This window comes from Falco punctatus (genome assembly GCF_963210335.1).
Source record: "Falco punctatus genome assembly, chromosome: 10".
Lineage (NCBI taxonomy): Eukaryota > Metazoa > Chordata > Aves > Falconiformes > Falconidae > Falco > Falco punctatus.
The window spans coordinates 28,015,618-28,043,187 of NC_137590.1; the positions used below are offsets into that span (position 1 = coordinate 28,015,618).

A 27,570-nucleotide genomic window follows, 5' to 3' on the forward strand; every position below is an offset into this window, starting at 1 on the left:
CAAGAATGGATAAATATGTTAATTTCTTTAATTTATACAACGGCACAAAGAATGCTTCAAAACACCAAACCCCAGATTTCAGGGGTGATTACTGCAGTTGTAGGGATCCCGATATAAAAAAAACGCAGACACCCTTCTGCTGGCGGACGATTCAAGCCTCAGTGGAGCTTTTGAGCGCACAGACACAATGCGCTTGTTTGTACATACGTTCTTGTGTCCGCCTAGAATGCGCCCAACCTTCTAATTAAGCAAATCATCTCCCCTTTCCAAGGGAAAATAACAACACCGAAATGCAATCCAAACAGGCGGAGACGGGCGAGGAGTGGGCGAGGGAAGCGACACTGCTGTGCGGGGGACACTGCCCTACGGGGGACACACTGCTGCCGGGGGGGACACACTGCTGCGCGGGGGGACGACGACGACACAGTCCTGCGGGGGGGACACAGTGCTGCCGGGGGGCGGCACCTCGGCGCCCGGGCCAGCCGCGATGCTGCAGGGCGGCCCGGCCCGGCTCACACGGCAGCTGCGGAGGGGGCCGGGTCCTGCCGGGGGGGCCGGGTCCTGCCCCCGCCGCCCGTGACCCCGGGCGGGGCAGCGGGGGCACAGCTGGTGGCAGCTGCAGCACCATCTGCTCGGGCCTGCGCCCCCGCCCCTGCCGCGGGGCGGCCCGGCCAGGTAGGGGCAAGGCCGGGGGGGCGCAGCAACAGCGGGGGGGTCCCGGGGCGGCGGAGAGAAGGCTGCCCAGCCCCGCGCCGGCCATGCAGACGTCGGTACCCCTCCGCGGAGCCTGTACTTATGGAATGCTGTCAGCGCGGCACCTGATCGATAGCACTTTGTGCAGAGGGAAGGGGAAAGGGAGGGAAAAAGGAAAAAAAAGAAAGGCACAAAAGCACCCCTAACTTGCCTCTTTAATCGAGAGGCTTCTGAACACAACAAGGACTTTACCGCTTTGCAATTTAGTATTGCATATGCTGCCACGCGATCACGCAGACTGTATTTCTCATTTCCCTTCCTTCATAATTTCTTGAAAAATAATAATGAAAAAAAAATGCTTACTTTTGTTTACACTCAAGGAATGACACATTTAAAAACTTCTTTTGAACAGCCCCGGCTCAGCCGCAGCATAGCATTCATTCAAGACAATTCCGCATCAGCATCGCTTCCCAGCGCCAGCGGCAGGGGTTGGGGCAGCCCTGCACCACGCATCAGCCCAGCTGAGCCCCCTCAACTTCACACAGCTCTTCCAGATTCACTCCAAAAGTACTCAAAGCAGAGCCAGGGATTTTGTGTAAAAACAAGGTGCGCTTTGCAGTCCCCATCAGGATAATTATTTCCAAAGACTAAATGTGTACCACTTACCATACATTTTGCCTTCATCTGATAAGATGATTTTCCTCCTCCCACATGGTGGATAGATAGCTAGAGCCTCCTGAAAGCTCTGTTCAATGTCAGGGCTCCAGACACCTTCTGCATCATTGTCAATAGGTTTATCTGCAGAATCACTCATTCTTTCAATATCTTCGGCAGGACTCTCGCTGCCGCTCCAGCTGCTGGGCTCAATGATGATGGCTGGGGTCTCCAAGCCTAAGCCTGGAGTCTTAAAGGAAATAAACCTACAAAACAAACAAACAAACAACCCCAAAAGGCATTAAAGACATGGAACTCCAGGCAAACATTTCTGTCTACTTCTGACACTAAGTTAACAGCAGCTGAGCAGTAATGGCAGTAACACAGGCATGGGAAGCACCCAGGAAAAGTGAGAAATTAACAGCTCTTCTATCTCAAATCAGCAGAGGTGAAGTGATAAGGCTGCCAGAAGGAGAACTCTTTACCACATTTCTGTGTGCAATTACGTGAAGGCATAGAGCATCAGGTTATTTTTCACAGATAGTCCAAGTGGGTCTTAATACTGGGGAAAACTCTGCAGCACATGACACATCTCATCTGGCTGAAGACTGGCACCCTTAAAATATTAAGCCAGATCCTCAGGCGGGTGTAAATCAGCATACTTCCACTGGCTGGAAGGGAAACACACCAATTTATGCCACAGCAACCACCAGAGCCTAAAACCACTTAAACCTAAAAACAAAAGCAAAAACTATTGTTCACATTCATCCGGATGTCAGTGGAGTAAATGGAATTACACTAGCGATGACACAGCTCAATGTGATTAACTGGAAAAGGCTGTAATTTTCAGATCTTACCCAAATAAATGATACAATCAGAATCCGAGCTACATACAAACAGAAATCTTTACAATGATCATACCAGAGAAAGGAATGACAAGAAATGGTGTATGCTTTGCCTATTTTAAAAGGTCTCTGTCACAGAACCATAGCAGAACAAAAATTACAAGCTTCAAGTTGCTGAATCAATTTAATAAGAAATAATTTAATATAGCTGCACCTGCTCACACCACCAGAGCTGCAGATCTGTCAGTGTTCCTTTTATATTTTTGAGAGAAATGCAACTCTTCTGTAAAGACTTGCTCCAGGCAAAAAAGCTGCTCCACCAGACCAAATTCACCTCTGGTGTAATTCTTTGGGAAGTCAGTGAAATAACACCAGGAACAGATTTGGCTCAACATGTCTAGGCATAATGCAGTTTTATTTTGAAAAACGAAGAAGTTTGGTGACTCTAACTGATCTAAGTGGATGGGAGTGTTCAAACATGCATGCATGAGCTGCACACGCACTTAAAAATCCAGTTAGTTGGCTAAACACTCAAAAAAACCCTAAACGACAACATTTTTATTCTGCTGGGGGAGATGCAAGCACTATCTCTCCGCACACAGAAGAGAGGGGCTTCCCCTCCTGCACCCCTCCATCCTCACGCTGATAGCCTCCCGCCCAGCAGGGTCTTGGCGCATCGTAAAATAACAGGTGAAAAGCGGCAGAAGGGCATTCACCCCCCAGAGAAAGAAGGGGAGGCTGTACGTCAGTGGCCGTGACAGCTCTGACCAAACGCCTCTGGGCTGGAGAACTCCCCGAAAGAAGGAATATTCACAGCAGCCCTCACCCAAACCAGGCTATCAACCAGCTGCTGGAGATAACCCAAACCTGACAGCCTGGTGCCTTGCAAAAAAGCAGAGCTGGAACTGGGGAAACAGGGAGTGGTCTCAGTCTTGCTAACCAACATTACCAGTCTGACATCCAACGTACGGGGTATTTCCAATTCTCCAGGCTCTAACTGGAGCTGGGAGGAATCAGTGCATGCCAAATGGACTCCCAGGAATGTTCTTTTCTTTACTTGCATGCCTGTTTCTACAAAGAGGCATTTCTTAACTTCACATTGGTTTGAACATTTCAGCACAGTTTATGAAAATGTTGGTGTCCACCCACCAGCCACCTCAAGTGTCTCAAACGCCTTTTAATAACTGATAATGAGGGAACAGATGGATTCACAGGGAACCACATACAAATGGTAAGTGAGTGGGAAGCCTGGCCAAACATACCACTTATTGTCTGGGAAATCCAAAACGTACAAAATGAAGTTTGTACATTTTGAAGAATGACACAGAAGGAGATGTAAACCTTTGTAAAACAGTGAAACAGCATCCTTCAGAATTCTCAGAGGCTGAAGGACTGATTCAACCTCTGCAAGATTTGAACCTTATATGCAAGATTTAGCCTAAGCATAATCATAGCAATACTGGGAAAAAACTGACAAAAATAATCATGTCCACTTAAGCCTTCACATACAGGAGGAATTTTAGGTAAATAAGAGATAACTGGATGTTGACTGGGATAATTAGGGGGGTTTCAGTTTTACTGCCATAGTGCAGGGGAAAATGGCTACTGGAGATTTTATTGGCCTCACATCATCAAGACCATGGTTTAGCATTTCGCCAGAAGACAGCGCCGAGTGGGACTGGTTACTGGGTCAGCTCCCCAAAGGTGACTCAGGGAAGGAAATCCTTCCCCTCCCCGATCCCAGGCACGACAGCATGCAACACACAGCCATGGGCACCTTTCACTCAGCCCAACCACCCTCTGCTTACAAATCTGCCACAGTCATAGCCTCAAGTCTTATTATCGTCCTATAAACCAGCTCTTGTTATTACATTATGCTGAAATAATAATTAAAATGCACACGAGGAAAACAGAGAGGCTCTAAAGTAATTAATGTTACTTGATATTCAAGTCAGATCTTGCATTGTGTTTACCGGTGAATTTTCACTAACGTGCTATCTCCCTTCCCATTCCATTTTACCTACTTGGATATCATTTTGAGGCATTAGCAGCTACTATTCCAGCCCCGAAAATGTAAGACAACCAAGTATTTTTCCAGAACATCTGTACAATAGCAGTGGGGAGCAACCTGCTGGAAAAAAATCCCTCTCATGCTAAAGGTAGTGATTTCCATTTTGGTGAATGCTGACATTGCAGATCAAGTTTAGAGGACCAAGGAGCAAAAAAACCTTGTATTACAACCACTAAACAGCTCCTTCTTATTCCAGGAAAATAATGAGCCACTCAGTTAATCACTTCCAGCTCAGCTCTACGTATCAAAAGGCAATTCCACCTCCTTCTTAGCTTGAATTGTAAGGACCCAACTGTGATGAAGAATTTCAGACCTGTTATGCTGGAGTTCAATGTGATTACCAAAAATAATACAAGCCATCAATAGACAAGCTTTGTTGCACATTTCTAACGAGTGATAAATCTCTTGTGAAAAATGTGGATTTACAGTCCAGTTTAAAGTTATAAAAATTTATAAAAAGTAAGCTTTCCTTATATTAGCAAACTCCAAATCTTAAAATACAAACTTTTGGTGAAGGAAGAGTTAATCTCCTGGAGGCAACAGACCCCACCCCTCCCCTCCCCAAAAGCAGAGCTTGCACACATGACAGATTAAGTTGAAGAGTTCTGTATTTGCTTTTTATCACGTTAACTTTTAGAGAACCCGTTTTGTACTTGTACTTTAACAAAATTAAACACCTTGACACTACCCAGAAAACCAACCAAAAAAGCCCCAAAAGCCCAAACCCGGTTTTGGGTAACCTTTTTGTACTTTCTAAGATTGCTTAAAGCAAGCTGCATGTCAGGAGGTCTCTCTTCAAGTTTCCCTTTTAACACCTGTCTCTCTCTTGTACATATTTCAAGACAGCTTTCCCTGCACATAAAGCTCTTTTAGTTGCAAACCTAAACGCATCTTTCTTGCAATCGCTTTCTGATCTTTCCAGTTAAGGCAATTCTAAGTATATCTGGGGTTTGCATTTCCTCTATGCATGATGGAGGTATGTTGCCCTCTCAAATAAGGTAATGCTACACTTAGCAATGGAGAAACTCTTAAGAGTTAATACTGGATTTTATAAATATGTTTTACAGACAATCCATTCAATACAACTTCAGAAGGTACAAGATATAACTTATTATGCTCACTCGTTAGAATAACTAGAAAAGTTATTTTAAAAACTCAGAGGAACAAGGATAGCCAGTGTCAGAACTGATCAAGCCAATGGATTTAACTAAAACCAAATGATGATCTGCAATATCTTACCTAGGGAACGACTTCTTTGCTTGCATAAAACATTCTCTTATGCCTTCAATTTATTAGCAATGCAAACCTGGACTTGCCCAGAGAGCTGCTGCTTGCAGACCCATAACTGAGATCAATAGCTCTTCACAGAAGTGTAGGACAAGCGCAGATTTAAGGCCTTGATAAGTTTCACATCCTTCAATACTTGCACAATGAAACACGGAAACACTGTCTTTCAAAGGCCACTGGAGCCGAATCTTACTTTACAACGTCTTGCAAAAGTTAAGCCATTTTGTCTGTCTATTCAATTAATTTACTTTCTTGAATTTCAGCGTACAGGTGCCAAATGGTGCCTTCACTGAGGTATTGCATAACCACTGGAAAAGGATTAGCATTCTGCAGGTATTGGTGCAGGAACATGAAAAGACTGAAAACATGCCTTGATTCTGAGAGATTCTGAGAAAAAATCATTCCGTCTCCCCGATCTTCTAAATTGTCTGTGCTTGAAGGGGATCAAGTGCAGATATTTTTGAGATAATCTGCAATGGCACCTGCAAGAATATGCAGCTGAGAAAGCACCAGTGTTGTTATCCACACTGATCTTCTGGCTATAAATGGCTGCAGAAGGCTACCAAATAATTCTAACAACCAGCCTAATATTTCTAAAACAGTTCTTCCAGAAAGAAAATCTTAATTCTCGAGATAAAGATTTCAAACGCTGAAGTGGTAAACTGCACTTTTAAGAAAACATTTTATTTTTAGATTATGAAGAACTTCATCTTAGCTTCAGTTACATAAAAACAATGGGACCAGGAATCCAACAAGCTTTTGACAAACATCAAGATGATAATGAGCAGACAGGCAAAACCCAACTAATTCTAAATTTGCAGATGGCAAATTTTCTCTCAAAGCTTTAAAAGTTACAGCCCCATGGGATTTTCCTTCTGCTTTGTTCAGCAGTACAAATCCACAGCTGGAGTGCTAAGGCTCTGGAGAGAATCCAGAGGAAGAAAGTTATCAGATCTAGAAAACATGACCTACCAGGAAAGGAATTAGGTTTGTTTAAATTTAGAGAAGACTGATGTGAGAAGATAACCACTTTCAAATAAGGAAAAGGTAACAGCAAAGCAGAGAAGCAGCTCTTGGTAATTTCTACCGAGGGTAGGACAAGAAGCAAAGAACTTAAGCTGCAGCAAGACAACCATAAGTTAGGCATCTGGAAGACTGTTCTGATTCTACCAAGTCACCCACCAGAAGCTATCAGCCTGGGGTACTGGGGAACTGCTGAGGGGACAAAGGTTGCTAAGAACAGATGACACAAATGTTTCTCAGGAATGATGCAGCCATGCTTTAGCCCTGTCTGAGGTAGAAGAATGAACTAGATGATGCCATGAGACTCAGCAGCCAAGACAGAATGTAAAACACACCAACAGAGGGAAACCTGCAGTGGGAGCACATCCTTGACTAGGCATGAGGGAACCCAGATGATTCACAGATGAGACTTCATAGATGTCCTAGTAACCTGACAGGACAGAAACCCAGGGGAAACCAAGCTTCCCACCACTGATGCCTGTGGAGCTACATGCTCCTTCACACTTCACCATTGTCCTTGCACGGCTGCTGGGCAGAACATCACTGGCAAAAGCCACCTGTGAAGTAGCTTATCAAGACAGGCAGGACGGGGAGGGAGAGTAAACCACCAGGCTGGGGAGAAGAGGGCTCCTTCTGCTGGTGCTCTTCATGGAAGTTTTGGGAGATGAGGTTGCCTCATCCCCAGCTGCCCCATTCTCCTTCTAGGTATCTGTCGAACTAGCCAGTCTCCCATATCACATCTGGATTTCTCAAGCTCTTTCTGCACTGATTAAAGTAAATGTGGAATTGGTGGCAAGTTTGAAATCTGCTAGGAGTTTGTGATTCTACTTTACCAGTAGAAGTACCTTTGCACTGTTTATGCAAGTCAAGCAATATGCTCAAGCCTTAAAAAAAATATAACTTTTTTTATTTAAAAACAAACTCATATCCTGGATTTTGTAGCTGTGACGCGTAAGTATGTATGGATCTTTCCGATTCTCTGAGGCATTCAAATGTCATCACTTTCAGGAAAACACTAGATATATATACATATATTCAAGCCATTTTATGTATGATTTAGTTTTATGAGGAAAGGCTATAACACAGTACAAAGAACAAAAATGTAAATCTTAAATCATTTACAGAGCATCCAATGGTGAAGTCATTAGCTTAAAATTACTTTATATTGTATTTTTGTTACAAGGTCTATCTACTTATCAGCAATTACTCCCTCTAAGAAAGAGCATCAGGAGAGAGAAGCAGCCCATTTCTAGAATAAAGTACTGCTTTAAAACTCAGCCAGACTAGTTCAGCCATTCACTTTTACCATTGAAACGACATAAAAAGTTTTTCCTCTGACTGCATGAACACTTTGGGGAGAAATTCCGATGCTGTACTTTTTTGGTGATCAAATAGTTGCATGTAATGATGCTTTCATGTACTTCCTATCATTCATATAAAATAGTTCTGTTGTCACATGACTGAAGTTGGCATTTCTCACTTGGGATTCAACCTATTTGCTAACTGCAAGCTACCTACTTCAGATTTGTCTTTGGGATCTGTGGAGGAATAACACAGAGTACCTGTGAAAAGCAGCACAATGTTTTTTTTCTGGAGTGAGTGAATTGTGCAGTGAGCGAATTCAGGCATTACTTTCTTCCCCTCAACTACTGCACTCAGGGTATGTATAAAAGTAGCAGGAAGACAGACAGTACCATGCCAGCGTGTAAAATACAAAAACATGTAACTTAACATCTGTAAATGATAGTTTCCTTCAACTGTAACTCTGTGTCCCACTCATCTGAGAAGATTTACATGTGTATTTTCACAAACTGAGGAAATGTACAGAACAAAGAATGACTTAGATCCCCGAGAGTAGGCAGCATATAGGCCTAAATGTGAAATTAGGCTTATATGAACTATTTCTAAAAAGAAACAATGCATTCTCCTTGAATTGCTCATTTTTTTGCTTATAGAAACTGATTACTCAGCAAAGAGTGGGCTGATAATAATATATGGGAATTCTTCACTTTGCAAAACGGCTTTCGTCTCTCTGCACTCTTTATGCAACTGAAAAGAGTATTTCATACCCCTCTTAGGGCCTAATTTATTTTTTTTTCCCCAAAAGCTGCTTTTGTTGATATATAATTATTGTTGTAAGGATGCTGAGTCATTGACTCCAGCCCAATTTTCTTTTCCATTAGTTTTAATTTCATACAATTAATAAAATGGTTCATCCTCTCAGTGGGGAAACAACTGGATTCTGCCTGTAACTACACCACATTTGCGGGCTCTGTCAGCTTTGTGCTGGCTCACCAGGACACCTTCTGCAAGCAGCTACAGCTTCAAACCATCCAGAACATTTAGCTAGTGCCCAGCAATCCAGCGTGCAAAGCGCTTTGTAAGGGGCTATGTATTACTCGTGGTCCATGGTCTGCACTGATTACCAAGTTATTACCGGGTAGGTGAATCTTAACATGCCCGTTGTGAATCCCTATCTCATTACGGTCACAGCTGTTTGAGAAACAATTCCTTCCTCATGTGATACTGAAGCAGCCACATTCATCCTAGGTGCTTGCGCTCATTTACGCCCAGCTGGTTTCAATTATAAGGGTGTTCCTGGGATTTAACCCAGCTCAAATACTGCATTGTGGTGGTAACCAACAAAGATTATTCTAAATATGACTTGGCACCCAGCAGAATGAAGAATAGCGAGCATCACGTCTCACTTGCTTTTGCTAATTACCAACATGAAGCAAGGGAAAGGATAAAATATTTACCAGCTCTCAGAAGGAGAAGCCATTCTTCCTGCAACTGCAGGAGGCGACTGTGCAACAACCCAGCTGCTGTGCTCTGCAGCGGGAGCTGACGGTGCACCTACCGTCACCCATCAGGGATGGCTTGTGAACGGCAACATCTATTACCAGTGTAACACCGTGGCGTGCTTACCCCAGCTGTGACTTTTTTCTATGGCAAGAGCTGCTATATTGTGAAGTGGAGATTATTAATAATTTCACCCATTTGCCAATTATTCAGCTTTTTGAAGAATGCTCTGTGACCAAGGTGGGTCTGTTCATACCTCGGGGGGGGGGGGGGGGGGGGGGGCTCTCCGCTCCTAGGGCATGTGAAACAGCTTGGGCTGGCTGGAGGACAATTCTCTGGCACTGAAAATACCGGTCTCCAAACTACCACACTGTGGCCTGGAAGAAATGCTCCCCAGCCCTAAGACCCGTAAGTAAAGGCCATAGTATAGTCCCTCAGGGCAAGGTCAGCAACCACTGCTTTGCTTGGGGCATGTTTATGGAGCATGTGTTTGGCAGCTCGCTGTAATTCACTCTGCTGCCAACACAAGTAAACAGAAAATAAAAACTAGTATATGTAGCCATCAAGAAAATGCGCTCCTTTTTTTTCTTTTCTTGTTTTTTTTTTTACATACAAGACTGGAAAAAGGGAAACAAAAATTGACACAGTTCCTTGCTTACATGCAACAACTGTCCATTCTTTCAACGGCTTTTCAGTCACCCAGTTGAGGCTAAGGCAGGGGTTCAGTCTGCACAGAGGTTCTGGGCCTTCCCAGCGACTCCACAAATTAAGAATTACAGTATTAAAAGCTAGAAGAAAACAAGACACTGGCTCTCCTTCAGCTCCAGTGGTCACCTCTCCCTACCCCTCCACACGCATAACTTTGGCAGCCTGACCTGGCTACTGACACAAACACCCTGAATACCATCAGAGCAAGCCACCTCGTGCACCTAATGGTGGTTTTGCCGCTATTTCAGTCCCATCTGCCTGGGAGTATGTGAATGATGTAAACACAGTCAGTGGTTTTCACGTGTGCAAACAGGCAATCTCGTCTTTTGTAGTAACTAGCTTGTTGCAGCTGCCTTCCCACAGCATCACTGAGCGTGACTGGTTAATTGGTACCCCAAAAGCCAAACTAGAACTATTAATACCACATACCAAGTATTATAAATATTGGAATTAAGTACATCCTTGGTCTCTGGTTTGTTACTAGCTTCCTGCTGGGACCAGATATGATCCACTGCTCACACATATGACAGACCTGGCAGCAAGTCGTTCTCTCTAGATGTAGCCCTGAAACAGTTTGTTCCCCTGATTCCCTAAGCCTCCTTGGTTCTATTGGAGTTCCCATGTCACAGAAACATTTGCAAAACCAGAATCAAACCTTCACATTCATAGGTTTCTCATTCTAGTCCTAGTATATGACTAACTAGTTTTCTACTTCAACATTAGAATTCTCTCTTTTTTCTTTAATTTTAAATAACTTGTTTTCAGGATGAAAGGGTTTTTTCCACAATGCCTGCAAAAACATGAGTGTTCACTTTAACAGCTCTTGAGTGAGGTGGGGAAAGGGACAGAAAACCACCTGCTTGAACAACTTTATGTAAGTTTGGTCAGGAAAGGGAAAACCAATGCTATTTGAAGGGTGGTCCAATGTCTGACTGGTTCATATGTAACATAAAACTTTCATCTATATAAAAAATATTTTATATAATGATTTAAGTATTCTGTTAAAAAGGTACAAAAAAGGCACAGTAAAGTAAAAGGTTCATTCATTTACTCAGGTGCATTTGTTTAAATAAGAAATAGCCACAAGATTAACCCTTTCCCTACTCCAAGCTGAAGAAGGACCCTTCTTTTATGAAGGGGGAGAAAGGCAAGTTTTGGGATAACAGCAGCAACATCCATTTGGCCAAAGCCACCCCAGAATCCAGCACTGGCACCTTTTATCCTTCAAGCCCGCTTGTCCTCCGCTTTGCAGATGTTATACAAACACTCCTTTGCGTTAAGTGCAAACACATACACACACGCGCTTTCTCAAGCATTTGTTGAAAGAGCTAAATTTTAGCTAAAATTCGTTTTACAAGGTAACAAACTCTGCCAACCCCCATCTACAAGCTCTGTCCCTCTAAAGCTGCTACAGGAGGTTGTGAATGCCTCACGCTGACCTGAATGTGCTGATTTTTTAGCATGCAAAACCAGGAGAACACAGTTTTATTCTGCTTTGGTGTTACTACTTGAGCTGGTGCCCCGGGCTCTGATTCTGCCAACACAGAGCCATTTTATACATATGAATAATCACTCCAAGTTTAATGAAGCTCCTCACATCTCCATTAGCAATTGTTTTGGCTGGAAAAAGGCCCGGCCTATCAGCCCTGGAGGAGCCTGGAAACGGAGGAGTGATAATACTGGGAGGCTCACTTTGGGAAAGGCTGTGGTTTTCTGGTGATAGGACACAGAATCGCAAAGAAAAAAAAAAAAGAAAAAAAAAAGGAAGGGGTGAAATCACAGCATCACGGCCTTCAGCAGAGCTGGGATTTAATCCCAGGTTTCTGGTCTTGTTCTCACCGACTCTAAACAGAAAGATTTCAGAAACCAGCATGTGAGATCAGATAGGACTTGGGGTCCATGTCAAGTAGTCACAACACGTCTAGTGGCTTGTCTTCATCACAAGCCAACAGTGGAAACTCTACCTTGTGTTTTTGTGTATAGAGAAAAATCAAAGCAACAATTTTGTTTGCAAATGCAGTAGCTGTCAAATAAAAACATCTAAACTCATTTTGTTTTCCAACTGCTAGCAGTAGTGTTATGGACAAATTACCTGCCAAATTAAATTTTAAGCCTGAGTTATTTATCTATGTAGTAGAAAGGAAGCCTCCTATGTAAGGAAATGAGCTTTACTAATACAGCCCTTGGACACTCCAACTGCCTTCTTCCATCTCACACTTGCCAATGCACTCACCACCTGTGGAAGGATAGGTGTTGGAGGCATCAGCTTTACTTTGTCAGTGTGACTGTTGCATCTAGGTAATGACAGATCTATAGATCACATTTTGTCCATAATGGAAAATTTACTTCTGACATCTCAAGTAAGATTCTCCTGAGAAGGAAGGATGCTTTTATGCAGCAGGACTTACATCTTCCACAAAGGAGTAGAAAACACTCCCCTGCTGAGATACTGAAACAATCACAAACTGTAGCAATCTTTAATTGCTAAACATAAGTAAAACCTACAATGACTAGCTATAACATTTTGAAAATTCAGCATAATAGTTATGTAGTTATTCTGCACTTCTCTTGTAGTTATCACCTGTTGTGGAAGCAATTTCTGTCTTAAGCTCCGACTTACGTTTCCAGTCTATTTCAGCTCCTTGTTTGCTGCCGTTTAATCCTGCTTCAGGAGCTGTCGATTTTCTGCAAAAATAACTTTGCTGGCAACCATGAGAATTGTGAATTCATTGGACGCCAGCAGAGTTAAAAAAGAGATGGCATGGTCCAGGCAGCAGAAAATAAAAAGTATATAAAAAAACAAACAAAAAGTACAAGCCTAGGAACTAATCCTCATCATTCTACTGGACTTTAAAAAATCTCGAATTTAACAGAAATACCAATTTCATGGCGCACTGTCATCACTGCCACAGCACCCCTTCCGCCCCTGCGCTCAACATTCACAGTTTCAGGGCCATCACCACCTGCCTCTCACTCTGCCTGAAGCACGGCTTGCCTGTCCAAGACCTGGCTTCTTATTTCCAACCTCTCACAAGCCACCCTGCTAAAGGTAAAGGCACGTGTATGCCTCCTGGTGAGGCAGAGACCATAACACCAGCATGTCCCTGAGCTAGCAGGGTGTATGGAAGCAGGTCCATGCTTCAGCTTAGCAGACCCCTGACATTTTCCCCCACCTGAGTCACCCTTCTGCCACACTGCAGCTGGAGCTGTTTCTTGGAAAGGGAATGCTGGACTCATCCAACCCCACGCGGAGGTCTGTGCTGGGGATTTTCACTGCTGTCTGCTCCCTCATGCCTGGCACTGATGTCTGTCCCTGCCACATGTGGGAGAGAGGGGTGGGAAATGAGCACAAACAGAAAGCCTTGCAGAAGGGAGGCTATCCAAAGAAATGAAACTCACAGAGTGTATTAGAGAAATAGAAAGGAAATGCATGGACATGTGTTGTCCCTTAGTGCTCTTCACTTGGGATCTTCCATCTCTCTCTGTCTGTCAGCCCTCCGTTTGGCAGGAGGGACATAAAAGGGATGCGTTCCCTTGCAAGGCTCATTTTAGCACTCTCCACATGGGCAATCACCCCAATAGTTTTCTGTTTCAACAACACATTTTCTCCTTTTTCCAGAGCCAGAGCTGCTCCTGTGCCACTCACTTGTGATGGCCACGTGCCTAGTCAGGCTCCCATGGCCACAGCACACCCAGCTCGTCCCCTCGACACCCGCTCCTGCACCTGCCAGGGGCTCACGGAGGATCCACGGGCACACATAAGCTAGAGGATGACACCCAGTGCTGTCACCAGGGTGATGTAAACAGCCTACTGTAACTAATTTTACTGTACATTTTCTCCAAAAGGCTGTGATTGGGTTCAAGAAGACCCGAAGTGGTTGCATTGGCTCCACGTTGCACATGCTGCTCCCGAAACGGCACAAGCACTGCAGCATCCAGCTTGGTTCTCTGGCTAACGAGGGCAGAAAAACCTTCCCAGAACAATGCTGTTACTCAGACTGCAAGGTCTCTGAAGGAGATAGAAGGTGGTTTCTCAATGTTTTGGATATAGTTTTACCGTCCTAATTGGGGTCTTCAGGAGATAGTTTTGTAGTAGTATGAAAAGATGTTAAATTCTACAGATTCCCCAGGGGGAAAGAAGTATGTAATAAAGTGCCAATAGCATCTTCAATGACAAAAGAATAGTGTCGCTGACCACACTGGTCAAGAATATCTTGCTAAAACCAGATGACAGTTGTACTGTCTAGTATAAACACAACCCCCCTAATACAAGCATTATTTAGTATCTATCTGCAGGTTAGACAGTATCAAAATCTGTTTATGAAGAACAGTTAATGCTCATGCATGCACATAGTCCTATACTAAAATGTTTTGCCAAGCTGAGAAAAAGACAAATAGACTCAATTATTTATACTTCTAAATTACGTTAAATCATACTCATTCTTCAAAATTACCTCTGTTTTTCATAATGTTGTCTATACACAAAAATTCCTTTAACTCAGTGGATGCTTTTCTTGTAGGGAAAACAGAACACTTGTAGCGTGGCTTCTCCAGCATCTTTCAAATTAGAGGCTAAGGGTGGTTTCATGTTGATGATAGCTGAGACATCAAATTTCACAATTTAATTCACCACCACAAAACATCATTAGAGCCCTGCACGTTTTTTCTTTTTAAACTCAAGTTGCAGACTTTCCAGTCCTTGAAGAACTGACCTCTCTTTAAGCTACAACAACTTCTGGACTTGCAGGGTAAGCAGATGTCAAAACGGCAGGTCTCTGGGAGATCTTGAACTATCTAGTGGTGTTTCTAGCAAATCTAACACTTCAAGAAAAGGATTAGAGTGCCCATGATTCTTCTCCTACTTAGCCACTGACTTGCTATATGATTCTTTAAACCTTCCTGTGCTTTACCACTTGCCATATCCTCTTTGCTGAGAAGCTCGGTCAGGCTGCGATCCAGTGCTTTCAAAACCAAGTAAGCCTTTTTCTACTTACTGCCAGTTAAATCCTTGGAAATCCTAGGCAAAAGTATTTCATTTGAGTATTTTTGTTATTATTAAATGAATATGAAGAAGGAGAGAGTGACCCAGGAAAAAAAGAATGACTCAGAAAGGGAATGAGCCAGGAAATGACCCAGAGAAAAGAAGGTATTTTGGCTTTCTTCCTCAGACTAGCAGTTGGTTTCCTCAAATGACATTGGCTTAAGTTTATTTGAAAGTATTAAAAAAAAAAAATGTTGATGAACATTACAATAGAAGTAAGCTTGGCTCTTGGTAGAGAAACATGACTTAGAGCCAAGGACATTTATTTTTCACATTTGAATTATTTTTTTAACAGCATTTTCTGGCTCAATGTCACTGCACCACTGATAGATGTGATAGCAGATAAGTGTACAAGGTTTACATCAACAAGAATGTTACTTTTACAATTAATATATTTGTAGTCAGAGCTCAAAAGTGGTTTTATTTCTGCTATGCATGGAAGATGTTGTATTACACGCTGTTTTACTAAGACACTTTTCTTTTTAAAACGGAACGTAATTCAGATTTTCTGACACTGCAGCTGCAATTCAATAGTTGGACTTACTAACCACGTGGATTTACAGTAACAAACTCAACAATTTTCTTTCCCTCTCTAGCTCACCTTTCTGCCATCTTGATTTATTTCTCTTTCACAGCTGCGCCTACAAAATGATTCTTACTCTCCACACTTTTCCACCTCTTCCTGCAGCTGATCCAAACTAAAACACAATTTTTCTGGGAACGTGAAATTAAAGAACTCTCACAGCAAGAATACAATGCCCAGAACTGAAGGGAACAATTTACTGGGGAAGGGGGATGACAATGACACATGGACAGACAGACAAGAAAAAAATACACAAAACCTGAAGGCCAGAGGATCAAATTTAGAAGTTTAAAAATTCTCAGTTTAGATTCCACCATCAGTAGTCACTACAGCACACCAATAACTCTCCCATCTCCCACAGATGCTATGGAATTTATTCATCTCCGCTATTTACAGCACTAACCACCGTCAGTAGTAATTGCTTGAGTTACATAAATATAGTCAGAAGCCCCAAAAATCCCGCTCTCAAAATCAGTATTGCTGCTGTTAAAACTGGCACCAGAAAACCTTAGTAGCACAAATGTGATCCAAAATACAAACTGATCCAAACAAATAACGAAAACCAGATCACAACAGAAGCAGAGAACAAGCAAACACCGAGGGCTGACAAAATGAAATCGGTAGGTAAAATAACGAAGCAAACCGAGGGAGCCTGCTCTCGGCTCCTTTCCCTGTAAGACCTCTCCATGGAGCACAGATGTGAAGGACATCTGGGTGCAAGGCATAGGGCACACTGGAACCCTGCGGCTTGCTCAGCCCTGTGCCCCAGCCAGCAGAGCTTCCCCTCTATAGTTACAGGGATTCAAAAAGGCACAGCCCAGGATGAAACTGTAGCCCTGTGTTTACATATTAATTACTGAAAAGTTACTTAACCTTGAGCCATATCCTAATGTAATGAGCTTGGGCGTTCTTAAGTCTCTCGGAAAGGGAGCTGAAGGCAAACCGTCTGGCTTGTCTTTACTTCCAAGTAGCCCTGCCCCTGGGTCTTTGTAAGTACTCTAGACACTGCCCATCAAAGGCAGGCTCTGACAGCCCAGTAAAACGTGCAAATTTCAATTACAGGGATTCTGCACTTCTAGTGCAGCCCAGCTGCCAACCATGCAGAGATCTGCAGTGATAACAATTATACTTAAAAGTGTTACTACACGTTTGAATGCATTTACACATTCTCCTTTTACTCTCTATTTATTATTAATGGCAACTCAACTAATATCAAGACCCCAGTGTGTTTGGCACTGTAGGTGTACAGAAGGACAGCAAGTTCTTGCTCTGAGGAGTTTACAGTCTAATTATAAATGACAGCAGATGGAGGGTAAACATTATGAGCAGTTCTGCTTTTCAACAGGAAATTCAACTCAGGTAACAATTTTTAACCTGAAAGAAACAATTACACATTAAATCATGTACCACAGGCTAGGCTGCAGGCATACCCTAGTCAATCGCACACACTGTGGTGGCAGCGGCCACTTCCAAAACAGACAACCAGGTCCCAGAAGATCAAGATGACCACCTGTACGGAGATTTTGCAAAAGAGGAATTTAGCTTTGTTTAAGTCGCACTCACACTTACATGTAAGTGTGCATTTAAACTCATGTCTGTTCACCAGAGGGCTTAATAAGTAAGCCCAGCATGAGTGTCTGATGGCATTTTGCACTTCCTCACATTTCTAGGTGTCATTCCAAAGTCCACCATAAATTAGCTGCCTCTGTAACTTCATATTAATCCTGCTGGGAGGTCACAGAAGTCACAGGTGACTGTCACAGATCTCCAAAAAAAAGGATTTTGAAGACATAACTGATAAAGCTTGCCCACCCGAGGACCATACTGGTCATTCACTGGGAAACTGGCTGTACCTGTTTTACATGCGTTGAAAACTGGCACCCACCCCTGCGGCGGTGGCACAGCCTGCAGACTGCACGAGAGGCACCAGGCTCTGTGCAGCTGGGTACGAGCTGCACGCTGCCACGTGCAGACCCCTACAGCCATCACGGAGGAAAGCACTGGGGGCTGAGGGGCTGAGCTGGATAGCAGCCGCTCGTGGGGGAATGGCTCCCACGGGAAGCCCAAAGGTGGGAATGGAGAGAGGCTTCTGCAGCAATCTCTCTACAGTACAGAGAGGCCCTTGTGGCTGTAGCTGAGAGGTGGACTCAAGTGAAAAAGGACCCTTGTGCCTCCCAGGCTGCAGCTGATCTTGCTTCCCAGGTGGCAAACACAGCGCTCACCTCACTGGGGTGACCGGAGCAGGATGGCTGCGCCCAGCCCTCTCGGTGGCCGGACCTCAGCACCAAAGAGCACCAGGGACTTACAAGCTGTGCTTTAGGTATAGAAGATCAACGTCATGCTGAGACTTCATCTGCTGCATTTCCTGCTGCTTTACAAGATCTGGGCTCTGACTCACAGACGCCCTGCAGGACCAGAGGCTGGCTGCGCCCTTCCTGGGGCCCTGGGAGAGCCGCTTGCGCAGAACCTCGCGCTCACCCTTGTTGCAAACAGCCGCCCCACCAGCGCGGGAGCTGCCAAGCACCACATGATCCACTGAAGCCAACTAGTGTCACAGGGGACTTGCCACCCCACAAGGACAAGAACGGAATTGGCTAATGTGGGGTACAGAACCACAGGCACTGCTTCCCGGATTTGACAGAAAATGGGCACGTGAAGTTCGTAATTCCCGCAAGCACACGCAGCTGGTTTAGGAAGCCAGGAGTACCTAGCAAGCTACTGACCACCAGCCACGTCCATGTAGAAGAAGGGTTATCTATTGCACCACGCTGTGGGGATGACTGCATCAGCTGAGTCCTGGGCTTAAGATTCATTATGTTCCCACTAGTTAAACGCACAAACAACTCATAGAACAGGAGCAAAGGTTTTTACGGTTCCCTTATTTCCAAGGCCTTCCCCAGGCTACCTTTGCCCACTTCCCACAGCTAAGACACCTCAGGCTACTCCGACCCTTCGCTATGCAATGACAGCACTGTATGTGGCACCTTGCCGGGAGAGAACTCTTTCTCCAGCTCAGACACAGCTACTACACACCTATGCCAGCTACGGATCCCACAAGGACCAGATTCTTTCTGTGTTTCACTCCGTCATGCTCTCAGACAGACAAAGGTTCACACGGGAAGCTGTGCGCTGACTCCCGAAGTCCCTGCCCACCCGATCCCTGCCTCCCACCAGCACATCCCGGGCTCCCGTGGGCAGGGGGGGCTGGCCCTCATGCGCAGGCTTGTAGCCATGAAGTCCAGACAGGGCATCGAGCTATTGTTCTGGAGTAACAGTACAAACAGGGGACACGCTTCACAGCACAAAGAGGTCAGAAAACCATTTTGCCACTGAAAAAAAAAATAATACAAGATTGACTTACAGCAGAATTGAACAATTAATCTTTTAGGATTCAGTTTAGCCAAAAAATAGTCTCTGACAGACATTCTGCAACCTTCTTTACTCTAGAGCCACAAAAAATGATAACTCAGAGAAAAACGCACTGCATTTCAGGCTTCCCCTTCCTCAAAAAAAAATGTCCTTGACAGAAGGACTTCTGTCCCAGTCAGGCTCACCAGAATGGCACACAGGGACTGCAGAAACTCCAAACGTCTGAGTATCCTGGTGATTCCCCCCTCAAAGTAACCACCATGGATCAGCTGAAGAAGAAATCTGAGGAGGAGACAGCTGAATGTCTGGATTACACGCCTTCCCAGATCCAATGCAGAGAATAAGAGTTCATACCCTTCAAAGACAGAATAATAATTTGAAAATTATAGGTCCCTCCTCCCCGGCAACATCAGGGTTAGACAACTGATGCAGAAAACAGAAGCAGAAGATCTGAGAATGGCTTGAGGTTTTACTACAGTAAATTCATGTCAAATTTTGAAAAAATCCTTGAGCCACCCATAAATAGTCTACTCCTTTCTTCAAATGATTTCAGATACACTGGTAGGCCAAGGGAGAGGGCAGTGAGTACGTGGGTGCTGGTGACACCAGACAGAGTTGGCTGCACAGCAAATCAGCACCAGAAACAGAGGGTGACATCTTGAAGACAAGAAGGGTGTTTCTATCGCCCACGCTGTATTTATAAACTCGACTTTCTGGGCGGCAGTGGCAGCCCAGCTCATCGCCAGGACCGATGCAGAGGCAGCGTAACTTCGCTTCAGCAGCTGTGAGCTAAGAGGGACTTCTCACCGAAAGCGTAAAGCAGAGCTGCACAGTGGGACCTGGTAATGCAGATGAAAGAAGCCACATCTCGTTGCCCTGCACCCTCTGCTACATCAGTGAGGAGCTGGCAAAAATCCTTCCCCTCCGGCTTCCTCGGGCTTTCAGCACACTCCAAGTAGGGGAAGGGCACCTTGGCTTGCAGTATCACATGCCTGGCCACATCTCTCTTCTCACTCAGGTAATGGAGCTTCTGGAGGACTATACACAGTGAGCCAGGGCTAACAGCAGAAGAATTTGGACATGACATGCCCGTTACTAGGCACCGTGGGTCAGAGAGTGTCGATCCTGAATGAACCCTGCCAGTTTCAGTGTGAATTCTACAGCTGGTACACCGGCCCAAGAGACACACAATCCCCCTCCAAACAGCCCGAGTGTCGGACACACCACAGCTCTACTCAGCCCACGAGACAGCTATCGAGGCACACGGCGCTGGCAACGCGTAAAGGTCTTCCTTAATATGTGGACCGATTTCACAGGAATATTAAGGAACAAAGGAAAAAACAAATACATACACACATTCATGCACAGCTGGAAAAAATTATGATTTTAATCCTGCGAAGTGAAAAAAGTGTCAGATCTTGTTAGTTATTTCATACTTACTGTGGAGCACAGGATATTTAATGTCTACATCCAATTCCAACAAAGTTGCTCTGATTTTCAGGGAGTTTGGCTTTTACAATTGGACGGACATGATCATGAATGATTTGCATGAGGGACTTTCCCAGGCATGCTTTATAAGCTCACCAAGACTGCTGAAATTGTGTCAGTCTTTTCTGTCTCACAGTAAAACTTTAGGATTTCTTTCCCAGGGATTTGGAACTGTGTGCACAGTATTTTGCTATTAAGTGAAAACCTTTTCTACAAAAAAAATGCCCAAATAAGAGTACCTGTATCCCTGTATCTTCTCCCTTCTCATCTTTCCAGTGTCTTTCTCCCACAGTTTTAACGTTGTAAGTTTTGCAAACAACTATTCCTTGGGCAAAAATTAGGAAATGCTCTTTCCAGGCATTTAGCACTGAATCTTTATCTGTATCTATGAGCCCACTGAGAGTTTCACATGAATTCCAATTGCTTTTCCACTCCACTTTTTTTTCCATTCTTGAAGATGGTTGTTTCATAAAGGACTGTAGGATTTTTTTTATTTTATGTTTATTTTTCTGCTATATAAATTATCTATTTCTATCTGGTACTCTTTTTCCTTTCAATGATTTACTTTCCTGTGAAGGAGGAAAGCAAGTTTTACACATGTCAGTAAATAACTAGATAACTGCAGGAAGAGGCCAGTAACAATGCACCACGACACAGAAATCATAAATAAAAAGAACAGTATGCAGATAACAAACTATCTCTTGTTAGACATATCATGAGGCTGCTATGACCTCCAGACCTGTGGTCACAGAAGCCAAAATCGGTTAAAACCTGCAGAGAACACTGTAGATTCTATTTAAGATTTGCACCGAGATCTCCACATTAGAAAACTGCTATTATTTTCATTCTCGATGGATGATTGAATATTTAACTTAATTTTGGCTTTTTTTTTTTTTAAATGAACACTAACTAATGGTTTCATTACAGTCTTAAGGAGGGCTTTGTTTCATGTGCAAAGCAAACATTTAGTGAAGGGTGCGATTAAAGCCAAACACGTAAATGTTTTACAGAGACAGCTTAGAAGCTACAGCACAACAAAACAGGTAGTTATTTAAATGCTGAAAACCTGACCTGTGTGCACAGATGCCCATCTTATCTCGACTCCCCCCATCTTTTTTTTGTTCTATTCTTTTGCTTGCAATTTTATTCAAAACCACTAAGACATACATCGGGAGCAAAGCAATGTTTTCAGCCCCAAAACAAGTTCAGGTGCCTCAAGTTTTTCAAGAGGATGTTGCTAGTAGCAAGCAGGCTAAGCACAGCTTACTCAAACTGCCTTCAGCAAGTACGGCGGAGTGTAAAAAAAGGAGTAAGGGGAAAAATCCATATTTTGGACTCTTAGCAACTGCTGAAACAGCAGAACATACTTTCACCTCAAGTGTTTACCCAATAATTCATCAGGAATTAAATAGAAATTATGACCTCTCATGTGGATATTTCTGTTCAGACATCAAGCTATCAGAGGGAGGGGAGATTTCTAATCTGTTTCATAGAGAAGCAGGCAGTCATTGTTCAAGGCTGAAAGCCACAGAGCCAAAAGACGGAGAGACGCAGCAGATCCGGACTCTTTTCTGGCTACTTTGGTCTGCCCCAAAGCAGGGGGGGACGTTCTGCCAGCGCAGCACATCCCACAGCACCGGGTACACCTCCAGCACCTGGCGCGCAGCCCCAGGGAGGGGGCGAGAGGCTGGCAGGGGTTTGCTGTGGGACCGCTCCAGGCACCAGGTGGTGGCTGAGCCCAGGCCAGGTACCAACCCGAGCCCAGCCATCTGTGCAGCGAAGATACGCCCGTTGTACCCCAGCAGCGACCCAGGCGCGATCTTTCTCTGCAGGAAAACTACCCTCCAGATAAAGGGTGGCTTTCTGCTAAACAGGGAAAGTAATCACTGGGAGCAAATCTGTACAAAGCTATTCACCGCGCTTTTCCACCAAGGGGGTTTTCCTCTCTCCTCAAAAAAGTTTCCAAAAAATCCTCACTGTTCCTATCTGTAAGTGATAGTTTATGGAGAGGAGGGAAAACACAAGACAGGCAGTAAATCAGCCTACTAACTGATCCAGAGTCCATTACCAAATGTTTTGCATTACAAGTATGGCTTCACTAATTTATGCAATGCATTGTAGGCTATTTCTGGAAGCTTTAAAAATGCGTGATGTTTCTGCATTTTAATACTTAACAGTATAGTTATTTCAGTTTATTAAGCAAAAAAAAAAAGGGGGGGGGGGGGCAATCTGCTTAACTGCAACTGGCTTTCATGTCACAAAAGGACTAAGCCAATGCAAAAGCAGCCAAGCAGGAACCCTATTTAAGTCCAGCATGAAGAAAACCTTTCCAACCTCTTAGACCAATTAGGATAAGCTGGGTCTTTTGATGTTAAAATCCCCAAGAATCATATGGAAATCATAAAAAAGCACAGTATTTAAAACAGATTCAGAATGCAGATAAAATCATTTTTCCTTCCCAGCATATCCACCAGAGCTGGGGGCACCATCAGCTAACAAATTCTTTGTAAAGCTTATGTCACTTGTACCGCAGTATTTGCCTTCAGCCAGGGGAGAGGACAGAGGCCGTCCCTAAACGTAGCCACTCATAAACCACCAGAGCACCCGGGAGGTGAAGCTGGGACACAGCTGGAGCTGGGCTGGGCAGGCACCACGGTGGTCAAGCAGCAAGGCCAGCCCCAGGTCCCACTGCGGGGGAAGGAGACCGAACAGCTACACGGCATGAACCACCGGCCAGCTTCTGGAGTCTCAGCCCTTGGACACTTTGGTGGGCTGTGTAGAGACTTTCCTAAATGAATGGCATCCTGTACGAACATAAACAGAAGCTACAGACACTGAAATAATGTGATTGAATCTGTGCAATTAGTTGTCTTTAGCTGAGAAGCACTTAAGCCTTGCATTTCTTCTTTATATTGGACTATTGTTGAAGCATTCAAATTTCTCCAAGTCTCCTACTTCCAAGGAAACTCAGGCAAGAATTCTGTTTGTCTTAACAATTCAAAAAAACCCACCATGGGCAGGCAAGCGAGGGATGTTTTGCTGGATGTAGAATTGCAGAGCTAGAGGGATGTTTCATTTTCTTTAAATAAAATTCTGATCAACAGTATTTTGCTGCGAAATCTGATACAGCAACAAACCTTTGCCAAAGTGCACGTATATACAGAGAGACAGAGAAGGTAATTTTACAATGTTTTTCCAGACCATAACATAGGATTTACTGTAATGGGAGAGGTTAAAAACACCTTGTGCAATACGAATCATCAATATAGCCTCCCTATGGAACCAGTTGCACACTCCCTACCACATGTGTGTAAGATGTTGTACAACATAGTTCCCTAGAGGCAAGGAGCCGAAGAGGTGAAAAGACTCTGGGGCGGGGAGGCACACACACAGCTCAAGAACCTTACATTGGCATTTGAATAAACTGAAAAGTAAGCAAAACTGTTCGTGTTTATACAAGCAACTTGACTGTACTCTAACAGAGGACAAGGGTATGAAACTATGTCCTTATAAAGTAACGCTCATCTTTTACTTATCTAACAAAAAGAAACACAGGAGAGGGTCAGAGGCTGCTGAAGGAAAAATACCCAAGTGTTAAGGCCGGAGAAATGGAAAACAAAGTTTAACAAAGATAGGCGTATTTGCAGACGGAGCACACAAAAAAACCTTAAATACCTGCTTATTTTTCTATAAAAATAAACACCCAATATCATTGTCAATGGTATCCACACCTCTGTGAGAACCTGATACTTAAATTGTCAGCCTGACAACCAATAAAAATGGTATTAAATAAAGATTAGCATTACAGTTCTAATAAAATCAGTAGTAGTGTTACATATGAATGTGAAATCAGTCCTTTTAACTAATCATCCAATCTTCAGTTAAGTGTATGAAATTCTCATACAGATTCTGAATTTCCTTTTATGTCTTACGGTAATACTAGAGCTATAATTAATATTAATTACAACTTCCATAATTTCACGGTGCCTGAATTGCTTGCTGTTCCTAGTATTTGTAGGAAACAAGCCCGGCAGTTCCTGACACAAATATTATTCCTTATTAGTTTTGCAGCTGAATAATATTCAGCCTGTAACAGAATCCTCCTAGGACCAAAAAGTACTCTTGAGCACACGGATACACACACAAAAACAACAACTAAAAGCTAAAAGCAAACTTGCCGAGAACTTCTGGGTCAGCTTTTGACATCACCCATAGGAATGAAATCAGACACCAACCCATGAGGCACCATGAGCCTGGCAGCACAAAATAAACAAAAGCTGGGCCCAGGGCTCCAGGATGAGGGAGGGAAGTGGAAGAGACTATTGTTCCAAAAGCTTTTAAATGATGTTGCTTTATTTATTTCTTTTGACAATGCTTGAACTGATCTTTAAAAAGGGAAAGGACCCTCCTCCCGCAGGATCTGTTAAAACAGAGTTGGGAGGGGGGGTTCTTTTCCCTGTTGCTATTTGTTCTCTTTAACAATGTTCCGCGAGCCCTGTAAAGCCAACAGCACCGTCCCAGCGCGGCGTGTGGGAAGGCAGCGTTCTTCCCAGCATCTCACAGAGCCTCAGCACCAACACTCGTGCCAAATTTTCTGAAAAGCTGGGCAGGCTGGGTGCTAAGCTCCTTTCAAACTCCGACCCTTATTTAGGTGCCTTCCAGGAAGCTGAAGTCTTTAGAAATCTGGCGAGGAGCACAGACACTGGGCATTTCGGGAAGCCAGGGCAAGGACTGCATGCTGGAACCACCTATCTGCGTGCTGTCCCCGGTAGAAAAGCGTCAGCTCGTCTCGTCTTTTTGCACCGTGCGTGGCTGAGCCTGCCCGAGCCCAAGCTCCTGCCTGGGACTGGAGTGACCGATTCACACCAGCAGGCCAGGGAGGACGATGCCCCACACAGCGTCATAGCTGCGGCGAGCGTACAGCCGATGATTCACTTCTTGGACACTCTAACCTGTCACTGAACTCAAAAAGATTTAGGATTAGGCCCAGAGTTCACTAAAAGCACACATGGTGTGGGGTTTTTTTCAAAGTTCAGCTCAGCTGAACAAAGCTAGCTGAATGACTTCAATCCTCTCAGTGCTTCCCCAAGGAAAAAAAAAACAAAAAACCAAACCAACCCATGTCTACAGTTCGGATTGGACTTGCTGCCCCTTTCCCACTTCCAACCATGCCACATAGTCAAGTGTATAGGGACAAGTAAATGCATTCCAGAACTAAAAGATAAACTCATGAGTTCTGGAGCTGTACAGGTAAAGAATATCAGTCATTCTAACATCTTTAATAAAACAGACCTTTTTCTACTCTTGCCAAGAAAATTAGTCCTAAGGTGCACACAAATAATTACATACTGTGGAACAGTAAATTATTACAAACGCCATAGAATTCAAGCAGCCCCAAGTCCGCGCCAGATTTTCAAATGTTTTACAGATGTTTATGCTTTGCTGCAAAACTTTTGTCAAGTTACCCACACAACACAGCATTTACTGAATGATTTTGGCACATGGCAATTCATTTTCTTTGTGCAGGTGTTGCATTCCAGAAATATTTTGTCTTCTTATAGAAGACTGCTGGAATTCTACTTAAAAAAATCATCATGAAAGAAACCAGATCCTCCCATCTGGGACAGAAAATAACCAACCCCCAAACTCAGTTCCTTTGCCTTTTCTTTCTTTTCAAAGAAAAGAAAAGCCCCTTACAGGTAAAAATCTATTCAAAATATGTTACAGGTGTCTGGTATTTCTGCAAAACTGACAAATGCATGGTTCACTACACAGTGAAGCCCTAGGTTGCCTCTGATAAAGATGCTGGAGTATCAAAAGTCCCAGATAGTATTTCAGTGGTTAAATTTACTTACTGGAAGCTCACAGTTGGTGGGGCTACTAAGGCCTAGCCCTTGACTGCAGCAGAGTGTCACATAAGGAGACTTTGTCCAGCACACCCCAGGCAGAGCCACAGCGGGGACCTTGCGCAGGCAGCGTCAGCATCCCCACGTGCATCCCTCGCCATCCCCCTCAGCCTCGCGACAAAGGCACCACATGCACCGCAACGCTCTCTTTTGTCATGAGCTTTTATTCCACACTGCGTGGGGCAGGAAGCAAAACACAAAACGGGGCTGTGCAGCACTTTGGACCCTTCCTTGACTGATATGTTGCCTGGAGGCAAAGCAAAATGAAACCCTTGGGATTTAGCAACTTTCCCTTTTAAGCATATGGAAATTAAACATTAAGTCTAAAAAATTTTCCAAGAGCAGATATGAATCCAGATATAATATCACTTTGTAGATATGGAAAAATACAACCAGCTATCTTCGACTTCCTAGACATGCAAGCCACTAAGTTTTCCTTCGGGGTAAGAAAGCAAAGATGAAAATGCCAAAGGACTGTTAACCTTTGGAGACACATTTTAAGAGATAACATGACTGAACCCAGATAAATCAGAATTAAATTTAATCAGCCTCCCACTCCCTAGCTACGCTATCAGAGGAGCAAAATCTACAATTAGGAACGAAACAGAAGGAAATTCAAGCATCTTAAACTGACCAAGCTCCCATCTCTGCTCTGCAGCTTCCCTGATGACACTAAATACTGCAACTCCCACCTGCAGCATTACAGACTCGCTGCCTTAACAGTCCTCTTAAAAGGAATCAGTGGAAGCGAACATTTAAATAATCTTTTGGAGAGCATATTATCTAGATTTGGCTGTTGTTCTCTCATGTGGAGCAAAATGAATCTAAATTTACAATTTAAATACTTTGCTTCAAACCCTTAAATCACCCTTTTTACTCGGTCAATGGAGGTGTTAGCATCTATGTGGTAGCTATGACCCACTAATTATGTGCTCCAATATAGTGGCTAAAAATATATAATCACTTAGTCTTTTGTTCTGTGACTCCACCTACAACTCCCTGGCGCTAATTTAAGAATTAAATTGCCAAAAGTGTTATGAAAGTTGGATAGGTGTGAAGGTACGTACAACAGGAATCGTTAATTTTTCAGTGACAGATGA

General features: G+C 43.8%; 1 protein-coding gene across 8 annotated transcripts in view; it reads right to left on the bottom strand.

Moving 5' to 3' along the window:
* TEAD1 (TEA domain transcription factor 1) overlaps positions 1-27,570 on the bottom strand; it is a 162,011-nt gene that overhangs the window by 105,075 nt on the left and 29,366 nt on the right. For 2 of the 8 annotated variants that reach the window (XM_080404775.1, XM_080404780.1), the window contains exon 3: positions 1,360-1,613. The exons of the other annotated variants lie outside the window; for them this stretch is intronic. In XM_080404775.1, coding sequence (XP_080260901.1) covers positions 1,360-1,507 — 148 coding nt within the window. In that variant the 5' untranslated portion in view covers positions 1,508-1,613. The remainder of the gene's footprint in view (positions 1-1,359; positions 1,614-27,570) is intronic. 8 annotated transcript variants of the gene reach the window in all.